This window comes from Nanorana parkeri, unplaced genomic scaffold, assembly GCF_000935625.1.
Source record: "Nanorana parkeri isolate BGI_ZX_2015 unplaced genomic scaffold, ASM93562v1 scaffold96, whole genome shotgun sequence".
Classification (NCBI taxonomy): domain Eukaryota; kingdom Metazoa; phylum Chordata; class Amphibia; order Anura; family Dicroglossidae; genus Nanorana; species Nanorana parkeri.
Window position 1 is genome coordinate 1,864,081 of NW_017306364.1, and position 11,350 is coordinate 1,875,430.

Genomic DNA, 11,350 nt, shown 5'->3' on the forward strand with positions numbered 1-11,350 from the left:
GATAGCATGAGTTACTTTACCTCAAAACTTCATGAGGTGCCATCTTTTATCGAATTGAGCCCCCTATCTCATTAGATTATTAGTGAATTGACCCCATTTTGCCTCAAAATGCATGAATTAGTGAATTGAGCCCCACGTGACCATATCATCTCATGCCATAGTGTTTACTTAATTGAGCCTTTGAGGAAGCATTATCGATCGCTATTCGCTACGGCTCTCACGTAACTCCTGACAACAATGCCTACACTACGAGCAGTTCCCTGCTGTTTCCATGACAACACCACATCGCCACGCCCACCCCCTTGCCTACGACTGGCATCTTATCAACTCGCTCGCCCCTCTCTCCGCTGATTTGCTCCGGCCCTTTTTTCCCTCTACGTCTATTGGCCGACGGCTTTTTCACCCCCTCCCCTCCCCTCCCCTCGTCTCATCAGCCGTAGTGCTGCAGTCCGGAGGAAACCGCAGTGGATCCCCGAGCGAGGATGCTGCTGTTCGAGCGGGCACGCCCAGAATGGGCGTGGCCTCCGGCTCGATGTTCTCAGCCAGCAATTGAGGCCGCCTGGCAGGCTAAAATGGCGGCTGGAGCTATTAGGTGCTGAGGAGACCGGACAGAAGAGGCAGACAGGGCTAATGCTGGGTAGGAACAATCGAGTGGCCGGTTCGGGGATTGGGCTACGCCGGCTGCACGGACCTCGTCTGTGTGGGTTGTTGTGGGTGAGGGGAGGAGGAATGGGCTGTGTATGTCAGGAGTGAGTATCACCCTGTCCTAGGAGTGTGTATGGTGCAATGGACAGGCATGGCACACACTGCCACTCTATGACATTCAGAGGCTGGGGGAACCACAGGTCCCAGCATGGCAGTGTGTGTCTGTGACTGCAGGGGACTTACAAACATCACCATGGTATATGTGTCTGCCTGTGTGTGAGGACTAGTCCACCCTTCCATTCCTCACTTATAGATGGAGTGTGATGGCTGGCTTCTATTGCCCCTCATCTGGTGACCCTGTCACCATAACAGACACCAATCAATGCATCTCTGTGATCATCAGTATTCAATGTGGATTTATAAATGCAAGCAGTGTGCACACCTGAATTGGACCTGGTATCAGCCATTTGTAGTCCCTGTACAGCAGATCCCAGTGTAGGGGAGGGAGCCAATCAGTGCAAGGAGAATGCTGATTGGATGACATAGCAGAGAGATGAGCTTATCAGCGAGCAATCATTAGGGGGGGACCCGTAAGTGTTACTTAAAGCTGAACTCCGGGCACACAACGTTAATTTAAATATATTCCTCGGTAGTCAAAAAGGTACCAAATGCCTTTGTGCACCCAAATTACCTTGTAAAAGTATCAGTGACATCATCACAGAGCAGTGGGAGGGACTGACCCAGCAGGCCCCACCCACAACAGGCTGCTTGCCAGAAGAGGGAGGATACAAGACCAGTCACCCTGCACATGGAGAGAGAGCAGTGAGCGTTCTTTATTATAGGAGTGGGCGGAGACAAGACCAGTCACCCTGCACAAGGAGAGAGAGCAGCAGTGACCGGTCTTTATTACAGGAGGAGGGGAGAAGACAAGACCAGTTACCCTGCACAAGGAGAGAGAGCAGCAGTGACCGATCTTTATTACAGGAGGGGGCGGAGACAAGACAAGTCACCCTGCACATGGAGAGAGAGCAGTGAGCGTTCTTTATTATAGGAGTGGGCGGAGACAAGACCAGTCACCCTGCACAAGGAGAGAGAGCAGCAGTGACCGATCTTTATTACAGGAGGGGGCGGAGACAAGACAAGTCACCCTGCACAAAGAGAGAGCAGCAGTGACCGGTCTTTATTACAGGAGGGGGCGGAGACAAGACAAGTCACCCTGCACAAAGAGAGAGCAGCAGTGACCGATCTTTATTACAGGAGTTGTTGTTGGAGCAAGCCATGACGTGTTGACATTGCTGCTCGCTGTTGTGGGAGGGCCCAAGAGTGTCAGACTATCGTTTGACTGACCGGACATGTTTATACTGCAACATAACCCGCCGTTCACAACTGCACGTCCCAATGCATAATGGGAATTGTAGTTTTCACACACCTAAGGATCACATTTACTTGTATCCCGGAGTTCAGTTTTAACTGCAGGAGAGCAAAGTGAGGTTTTCGACTCTGCCAGGCAGGACTGTGCTGTGTGGCAGAGCTGTGTAAATCTCTGGACTGGATGGACAGGAGTACAGATCCTTCGACAGGTAAAACGTTTCCCAGATGTGTATTGGTGGATTGAGCACACACCTATAGGTAAAGTCTGTCTTCAGTTTTATTTACGGTAGTTGTCCTGAAGGTTGCGCTTCTATTATTGATCATCTGTGACACCTCCTGGGGGTGTGGTATAGAGGAGGAGCGCTGCCCTCCTGTCAAGGAAAGCCTTGTGTGATTGGGTTATGTGAGGCACTAACAGGACCACTGCCGATTGGTTGACAAACTCCAGGCAGAAAGAAACATTAACCTTTGCGGGGCGGGGGAAGGGCGACGCTGCGCTCGCTTTCTTCTAGGAGTGGAAATAAAGTTATACTCACCTGAACCTCTGACCTGCCTGTTAGACCGGTCCCCGCAGCCTCCCTCCTCCTCTCCCTCGTTGTCCTCGCGTCCAATGCACTGTATTAGACGTGATGACTCCCCGGACTTTGGACTACCAGAGCGGAGGGGGAGCGAGGCTACATGGGCCGGTCTAACAGCCAGGCGGGATTGAGGTTCAGGTGAGTATAACTTTATTAGGCCCTGGACGAAAACGAGCACCTAACCCTTGCAGTGCGTGAAAGGGTTAAGAATTCTTCAGCCCGGAGTTCCTCTTTAATCTCCCCAGTGGGGACACACCAATAAACGTTGATCGGTTTAACCCTTCCCCCACTCTATCCAAAAACCTTCCCCCACTCTATCGCCTAAGCTTGAAATGTTTCAGCTTTGATTGGTCTTGACGATGGACTGTTTGTCCCGCACAGTATAAGTAGCTCAGTCATAATGCACATGTATTGTTCTGCCTGTATAAAAGTTTAGGTTTGTAGGGGGCACCCCCTCTTTACTATAAACATGTGATCAATGTTCCCCTTTTTGTCTTCATTTGTATAGATAAGGGGGAGCGGTCGCCTGTTCTCTGCCTGGCCAGGCAGCCTCACCCCCCAAGTGCTGGTTGCAAATGAGAATGGAAGACATGTCTCTATCTGGCCTGGATAACAGTAAATTAGAGGTAAGGATGGAGATTGGTCAAGTTGAGGGGTGTGCCTTCAGCCCTTGCCTTGTCTTCTCTTGTAGCCCGACAGTAGGATTCAATCCTGCCCAGTTTCATCAATTGAATGGAAACCCATGGTTGTTGGTATGGTCCTTACATGAAGTGAATTAGAAGTGACATCTACGTGTAGAACAAATGTTTCATATATTTGTAAATGACATATGATTTGTAATCACACAAAGTGTAAGGTAGCCACGTTCCACCTTTTACATTTGCAGAATCTGAATACCACCTGTGTTGAATTGAATGTTCAGGGCAGAGTGACAGGTTCTCTTGAAAGTCCTCACCCATTGACACTTACGTTCTCCTCTGCTGCCCTTTTGGCCTTCTGGAGCCCCGAGTCTAATCCCTGTGTAGGCTCCATGTTGCTTTTTGCTCGAGCTTACACAGAATTAAGTGACCTCCTCTCCTCACCCATGTGATAGTGTTTAGGCCTGCCAATTAGCCGATCACCAAGTGACTTTCTCTCCTCACCCATGTGATGGTGATCGGCCAATTGCCATGCCTGAACACTAAGTGACCTTCTCTCCTCACCTATGAGATAGTGTTCAGGCTTGGCAATTGGCCGATCACCAAGTGAACGTCTCTGTTCACCCATGTGCTAGTGTTCAGGCCTGGCGATTAGCCGAAGACCAAGTGACCTTCTTTCCTAACCCATGTGATAGTGTTTAGGTTTGGCAATTGGCCGATCAGAGCTCCGGCCCAAAGGAAATGAGCACCGGCACAGCCAGTATCCGCTATGCGGTCTGCATCTGTCGGAGATGCAGACCGTGTAGCTGCTCCCACAAGTCAGGTATGCGGTTTGTGACCACGTGCCTGACTGTTCAGCTGGCTGCGGCCCACATAGTACCGGTTCGCGGGCGGCTACTTTGAGACAACTGATTTAAACATTTTTGCTGCAACGATGTACTCTGTGTGTCTTTAGGCATTTACTATCTATGGCAAGGGTGGACAAATCAATATGGAACTCAGGAGCCAGCAGGGTTTTTAGGAGCAAAAAACAATATAATGGTCACGAAAGACCGTGACTTAAGAAGAAGGCAGTCACTATAATGACCAAACTCAAGATGAATGAAAAATGACAAAATGTGTTGCATAGAAAACAGTTTTAACCCTTCACCGCGTTCAAAAACAGACAATGTGGTCATGCTGACACACTTTCACACAGCACTAACGCACAACTTTGTATAGGTTCTGAAAGTGATTGCTAATTGGCAAATCCCGGCATGTCATAATCAGCATACCAAAAACACGCAAGAAACATTGTTATTCCTTGCTGAAAGATCTTCAATAGACAGACATTTCTGCACACGGGATTGGTTCGCAGGGAGGAAAGTAACAAGAATTGTTGCAATTTGTACATTTCCTGCTTGAAACGTAAACAATCTACTACTACAATCAGCTACTTCATTGCAGTTTGGTGATAATTTCAGCCCATAGCATAACATTGTACTTTCTTTTCCCTCAATCAATCTGAACATACTATACAGCGTCACAATCCATCATGGGTTATTTAACCCTTCTGTGTTGTGAAATGCTAAAAACATGCCTAGGAGCCAGCTGCATTGCTCAACAACTAGAGAGAACCTCAAAAGTTGGGTTCCAGCTTTAATTTTTAAGGAGCCTTGGGGACCTGGATCAGGGGATTTGTCCAGTCCTAATCTACGGTGGAACATAGGATGCTGTAGTTTGTAAAGCAGACTGCGTGTAGTTTGACACCTGGATGGCTTCTACGGATCATTTAACCCATTCATATTAGCAGAGGATAATTGTAAATCTATTGTTCAGTGCACTCTATATGTAGTATATAGTACATGTACATATAGAGTGCCTGCAACAATACATTTACAATGATCCTCTGCTAACATGAATGGGTTAAATGATCCATTGTACAGGGCTACATACAGATCATTTAATACATTCATGTTAGTATAATTGTAAATGTATTGTCTGCACTGTATTAGCAGTATATACTCTATATGTAGTATATACTGTTAATACAGTGCAGACAATACATATATAATTGCTTAATGAATCTCTCTCTCTACCCCAGCGCCCTCCCCGCCCTCACTCACTGTGTCCGTGTGCCGGTGATCGATCATCACATCACGGAGAGAGCAGGGACGAGCAGTCTCCGGCCACCTAAATTAGGACCCGGAGACTGCCAGATGACCCCGCTCGGAGCGCCGCACACCGGAGCAGCAGTGACGTGACGCTCGGCGAGGTAAGTAAGAAGACGCGCTGGCGCTGACTCGAGTATAAGCCGAGGGGGGGGGGGCACTTTTCACCCCAAAAAATGGGCTTAAAATCTCGGCTTATACTCGAGTATATACGGTACTCCTGTTATCACAAACCGCTCTTGCTTTGTCGTTTGCTTGAGAGAATACACGTTTAGTCAGACATGATGCTATGTGATGTGTACATGGCTACTTCTGAGAGCGCTTGTCACGGGTCCTCCATTCTCATCCTCTGCAATATGCATCCTGTGACGTGCATACTTGTTCTTAGTTGGTAACTCTGAAATTAATAATAAAAATGAGCAGAAAAGTGGATAAGCATGGCAAACCTGCATTTCCAGTAGTAGGTCAGTCATGGCAGCACCTCTATCGTGACAGGCGGCATTTTATATATATATATATAGCCCCCCCCCTTCCTTAAAGCAGTTAGGCTTTCAGTATGGACATGAGTGGTTGGAAGATGTGATTGCTGCATGATCCTTCCATAAACAAAAACCTGCATACTTGTCTCTTTAAATCATTCCTATCCATAAACTGAGCATCCTCTCAGGGGGACAGTAGCAGTCATCTGGGATAATCTGTTTCATACAATTCATGAATCTCTTTAGAGATGGGATGACTGTGGGGCGTGTGCAGATGTGGCATGCTGCTCGTTAACATACGATTATGGATGTGATCACGTCCTCTATTTTTAGCAGGCACCCTTAGATCTATTAAAGGATATCTATACTTTTGTATGGTTAGCCTGCCCAGTCTTATACTGTCCTATCTTTGCTCCTGTGAGATTCAGCTTATGTACAGAGAAAGTCTCTGGTTCCTATGGAGAGTCTGTCTATTATGTATCCCAGTGATAGATGGCATCTCCTTAGGGATGAATGTGATCTCGCAGTCGTGTGGGCTACCGAGCATAAAACATTTGTGGTATAACTGTACCAAAGTATGCTTGTACCAATCGGCCATAACATTATGACCATCCACCTAACATTGAGTAGGGACCCTTTTGCCTCCAAAACAGCCCTGACCCATGGAGTTATGGACTCCTGTAGACCTCTGAAGGTATGCTGTGGTATCTGGCACCAAGCCGTCAGTAGCAGAACCTTTAAGTCCTGTAAGTTGTGAGGTGGGCCCTCCATGGATTGGACTTGTTTTTCCAGCACATCCCACAGATGATCGATTGGGTTGAGATCTGGAGAATTTGGAGGTCAAATCAACGCCTCAAATTTGTCATTGTGTTCTTCAAACCAATCTTGAACCATTTTTACAGTGTGGCAGGGCACATTATCCTGCTAAAGGAGACCATTGCCATCGGGGAATACCATTTCTATGAAGGGGTGTACTTGGTCAGCAGCAATGTTTAGGTCGGTGGTACATGCCAGTAACATCCACATGAATGGCAGGAGCCAAGGTTTCCCAGCAGAACATTGATCACACTGCCTTCGCCAGCTTGCCTGCTTCTCACATCCTGGTGCCATCTCTTCCCCAGGTAAGTGCACACACGCACCCAGCCATCCAGATGATGTAAAACAAAACGTGATTTATCAGACCAGGCCACCTTCTTCCATTGCTCCATGGTCCAGTTTTAATGCTCATATGCCTATCGTGTGAGCTTTTGGCAGTGGACACGGTCAGCATGGGCACCTTGTCCTGTCTGCCACTACACAACATCCCATAATGCATTGTGCATTCAGACATCTTTCTATCGGAACCAACATTTACTTTTTCAGAAATTTTAGCTACAATAGCTTTTCTTTTGGATTCGCTCCCCACCTGCATCAGTGAGCCTGTTGCCGGTTCACCGGTTTTCCCTCCTTGGACCACTTCTGGTAGGTCCTGACCACTGCAGACTGGGATCGTCTCACAAGAGATGCAGTTTTGGAGTTGCTCCGACCCAATCGTCTAGCCATCACAATTTGGCCTCTGTCAAAGTCACTCCAATCCTTACGCTTGCCTGTTTTTTTCTGCTTCCAACACATCAACTTCAGGGACAAAATGTTCATTTGCTGCCTAATATACCCCACTTCCAGGTGCCATTGCACCCAGATATTCAATGATAGTCACTTTACCCCTCAGTGGTTATAATGTTATGACGGATCAGTGTGTACTTTAAATCATTGAAGAATGGAGAGAAGACGTCAACATTTAAAACCACGTTTCCATTCTAGAGATGCCAGCCACGGACACAGCTGCTAATCCATTCTTCAGTGTCTCCTGTATAGGTAACTGCTAGAAAGCAGAATGAATGATCACATCCAATATGGACATAGAAAAGAATGACTTTGTGCACAAGGGTCACACCCTTCTAGCACTTCCTGAATCTTTTCTGTTTTGCAGGTCAGTATAATCAAGACTTTTCTTGTAGCTCCCCTCCAGCATGATTGTACTGGTTTCTATGGAAAATACAGTAGTCTGTGTATAAACTGATCGACTTACTACATACGGTACTGGTGCCTTTGGACATGGTCTAGTTTTGTGCCTGGTTCATACAGCATTAAAATAAACCTATTATGTTTTATAGTTTGACACAGCTGAGCTTGGTATAAACAAGCTCTAGTTCCCTGTATGGGACTCTTATCATTAGAGCATTGTGGGATCTTGTACTTGGTCCTTCCTACATTGTGTATCATTGAAGGTTACATTTTTCTTTTGAAACAACAATTTGTAATTTTGCCCCCCCGCCCCCCCCCCCCCCAAAAAAACCCATAGGAAATAAAAAACATTATAACGGATACTTAAAGCTGAACTGTGCAGATATAGAAGATGCAATACTACTACCCCCGTTTGATTTTGTTATCAACCTCTTGCAGTCCATGTACATCAGATCTCTGAAGCAGCAGCCTTTTCTGAGAACGGAGAGATAATCTTATCGGTTTGCTGCTTCTCTATTTACTGTCCAGTCACAGAGCCGGGGAGGGACAAGACCTGTAAGTGTTACTGAACTGTTGCAGAGAAAACTCGGGTCTCCACCCAAACCAGACAGGCTTGTGTTCTGCAGCACAGCAATAATAAAAAACAAAAACCTTTGGCAGTTACATCTCCTTTTTATAGGTATTGCATTTGTGTATTTAGCTGTTCACCTGGCGTTTTTTTTTTCTTCGGGCTTGGTAGTTTTTGTTCAGCTTGCAGCGTTTAGACCTTTTTTTTCTCCTACAATGTATATAAAAGCTACTTTGTTGTCATTGCTTCTCCCATTTATATCCTGGTATTTTTCTCCTCTCTTAGGCCCTTGCTCATGATATTTACACTGATCTGGTGGAGGATACGTGTCTGGGGTTAGGTTTCGAGATTCACCGGGCTGTTAAATGTGGCTATTTCCTGCTGGATGAGACGGACCCTGAGAGCATGAAAGACTTTGGTAAGTCAGCGTTTGTCTAAGCTTGTGTGTCATTTCCTTCACAGCGTATGACCAAATCACCGATATCACAGGTATAATAATGCTGAGGGTGAAGGGAAAGGAATTTTGGGGAAAAGCTAGAACTTTAGGATTGAACACTTTGTTTTTTTCTCCTGCACCCATCCTGTATTTGTGTAGAGTTCTATTCACCAGGCTGGAGGTAATGGGAAATCTACTGCGATGATGTGATATTTTTCCAACATTTGTGCAACTACTGACCTCATGATTGAATGTTTATACAGGTAGAACCGTTCTTGTTACCCCTATCAGCCAATCACAATCTCCCTTTAATGTTTCTAGTATATCATGTGAGAATCGGGTGCTAGGAGCCCATGGGTGGACTGTGATTTGGCAGGGTGGGCATTTGCCCCCTGGCCAGTTACAAAGATAAGGTTGGTGGCCCTGAGTGTGGACACTTCATCAATCAGAGCAGGGCGTGCAGATGGTGACACACGGTGGGTGTTGTATAACTACCTGCTCCCTATTCAGACCTGCGATCATAGCATCTGGCAGGGGGGGAAGTCTTCCAACACCAACTTACTTTCCAGCTCTGAGATGTCATGTGGCCAAATGCTATGAGCTGCAAAGGAAGGTTATGCAGGAAGATGTCTCTATGACCAAGCCCAGGATTAGGTGAAACATGTTAGAGGGGGTGGACCTCGGGCAGGACTCTGTGTCACTGGCAAACCTTCAATAAACTGATCTAATGTGGAATGGAGTGCGGCCGGCTTCTTCTTTTACTAGATGTGCTTTAGAAACGCCCACCTTTTTCCATGCCCAGCAATCAAGGTGGCACCATGGCACACTTTGCATAGTACACTTCCCGTAGCCCACACATGGTTGAATGGCCCCCAAGGCCAATGGTTTCCCAATCCTCCCTTGTAGAAGCCACCTAGGCAGAGTGAAAACTGTATAGCATATATCCTGTCTGGTGGCTCAGTATTCTTCAGCAGTATTTCTAATATACAAATAGCTGTAGGTGGATATCCTTTGAATCTCTGTACAGCTCAATACACAGTGAATGCATCAAGTGAATATTTTTGTTTTAAGGAGAGCGTGCTTGCTGTACATCATTCACAAGTCCATAGTAATAGGGGGTAGGCGTCAGTATCTACCCTGATGACAGCTTTTGCTAACTGGATCCCAGGCACTGAGTATGTCTGAGGAGTGTTTAGCTTGCCTCAGCACATTATATATCTGGTCTATGTATGATGAATGGTGCATATTGCAAGTAAAAAATCACAGAAGAATCTATTTAAATGCTTACTCTCAGCATCTTTCCTTTCCATCATTTTGTTATTCACTTTCGATGTGCCTCCGAAATTGCTAGAAAATTTGACTACTTTAGGAAGAGTCAATTTCCTAGCCCAACCCCCCTCCCTCCTTGCACATAATAGCCCTCTCCTCTTCTGGGAGTGTCCAATTGCTGACTTTGCTGGCCTAGCTCCTTTGCCCCTCCTTGTACCTCCCAGCATAACCTTTTTTCTGTAGCAGCCAGGGGAGAAGCAAAGTTATGGGTAGCCAAATTTTCACACCACAACAGGAGGGCCAAAGCTTGGCTAGCCCTGCTGTAGAGTGTCACTTGAGTGTGATGGAGCTGCTGACATTACACCCAAGAAGGGGGCAACCAGCACATTTTTTGGCCCTTTTTGGATGTCTACACAAGGGAGGATTGTTCAGGTAACATGCATCAAATACATGAAATGTACCTAATGATCTTATGGGAGGATTGTTGTTGAAATGAATTGTATGGTGGCAACGTCTATTTAATGTTGTGGCTCCCTGAATATTTCATTTTGGTTATTCCGCGCTTTACATGTTCTTTTCCCGTGTGTTGTCACTCCCTCATTTTTTTGTTTTTTCTTCCCCCCCACACTTCAGAAATCATAGACCAGCCAGGTGTGGACATCTTTGGTCAGGTTTATAACCAGTGGAAGAGCAAAGAGTGTGTGTGTCCAAATTGCAATCGCAGTATAGCAGCCTCCCGCTTTGCCCCTCACCTTGAGAAATGTCTGGGCATGGGCCGAAACAGCAGCCGCATCGCCAATCGCAGGTACATGGGAGGCTCTTTTAAGTTCAGTTTTGGGTAGGGATTTTTTTCTGAAACTTCCAGCTATATGTCCTCTGTTAGCTCGGATCTTCCAGGGAGCCTGCTAACTTCAAGGGAATGCCGCTCAGTTTAACCAGTTGAACCATTTGTGGGCATTAGGCATGCCCAAGAAAACGTCATCTGCGTGCACAGGTCAAGTGTAGTACCTCTCCCCTCTGCTTTTTGTATTAACTCTCATGTCATTCCTCTGTAGATCAAAGGGATGACCATCAATCTCATATCATGTCATTTAAAACAACCTCACAAGTTTTTTTATTTTACACCATTTAATAACCTTTTACCATAATCAGCCCTCCTTAAAGCAGATCTCTGGGGGGGGGGGGGAACTTTTTACCCTTTCAGTGGGGCCA

The 11,350-nt window shown here is 46.3% G+C and overlaps 1 protein-coding gene across 3 annotated transcripts in view; it reads left to right on the forward strand.

Annotated features, from left to right (window-relative positions):
- The first annotated feature begins 440 nt into the window (after nucleotides 1-440).
- ATXN7L3 (ataxin 7 like 3) overlaps nucleotides 441-11,350 on the forward strand; it is a 22,880-nt gene continuing 11,970 nt past the window's right edge. For 2 of the 3 annotated variants that reach the window (XM_018552757.1, XM_018552759.1), the window contains exons 1-4: nucleotides 441-637; nucleotides 3,103-3,220; nucleotides 8,719-8,851; nucleotides 10,772-10,943. In XM_018552757.1, coding sequence (XP_018408259.1) covers nucleotides 3,170-3,220; nucleotides 8,719-8,851; nucleotides 10,772-10,943 — 356 coding nt within the window. In that variant the 5' untranslated portion in view covers nucleotides 441-637; nucleotides 3,103-3,169. Of the gene's footprint in view, nucleotides 638-3,101; nucleotides 3,221-8,718; nucleotides 8,852-10,771; nucleotides 10,944-11,350 lie in introns of all 3 variants that reach the window. The other variant, XM_018552758.1, reaches the window with a different exon arrangement.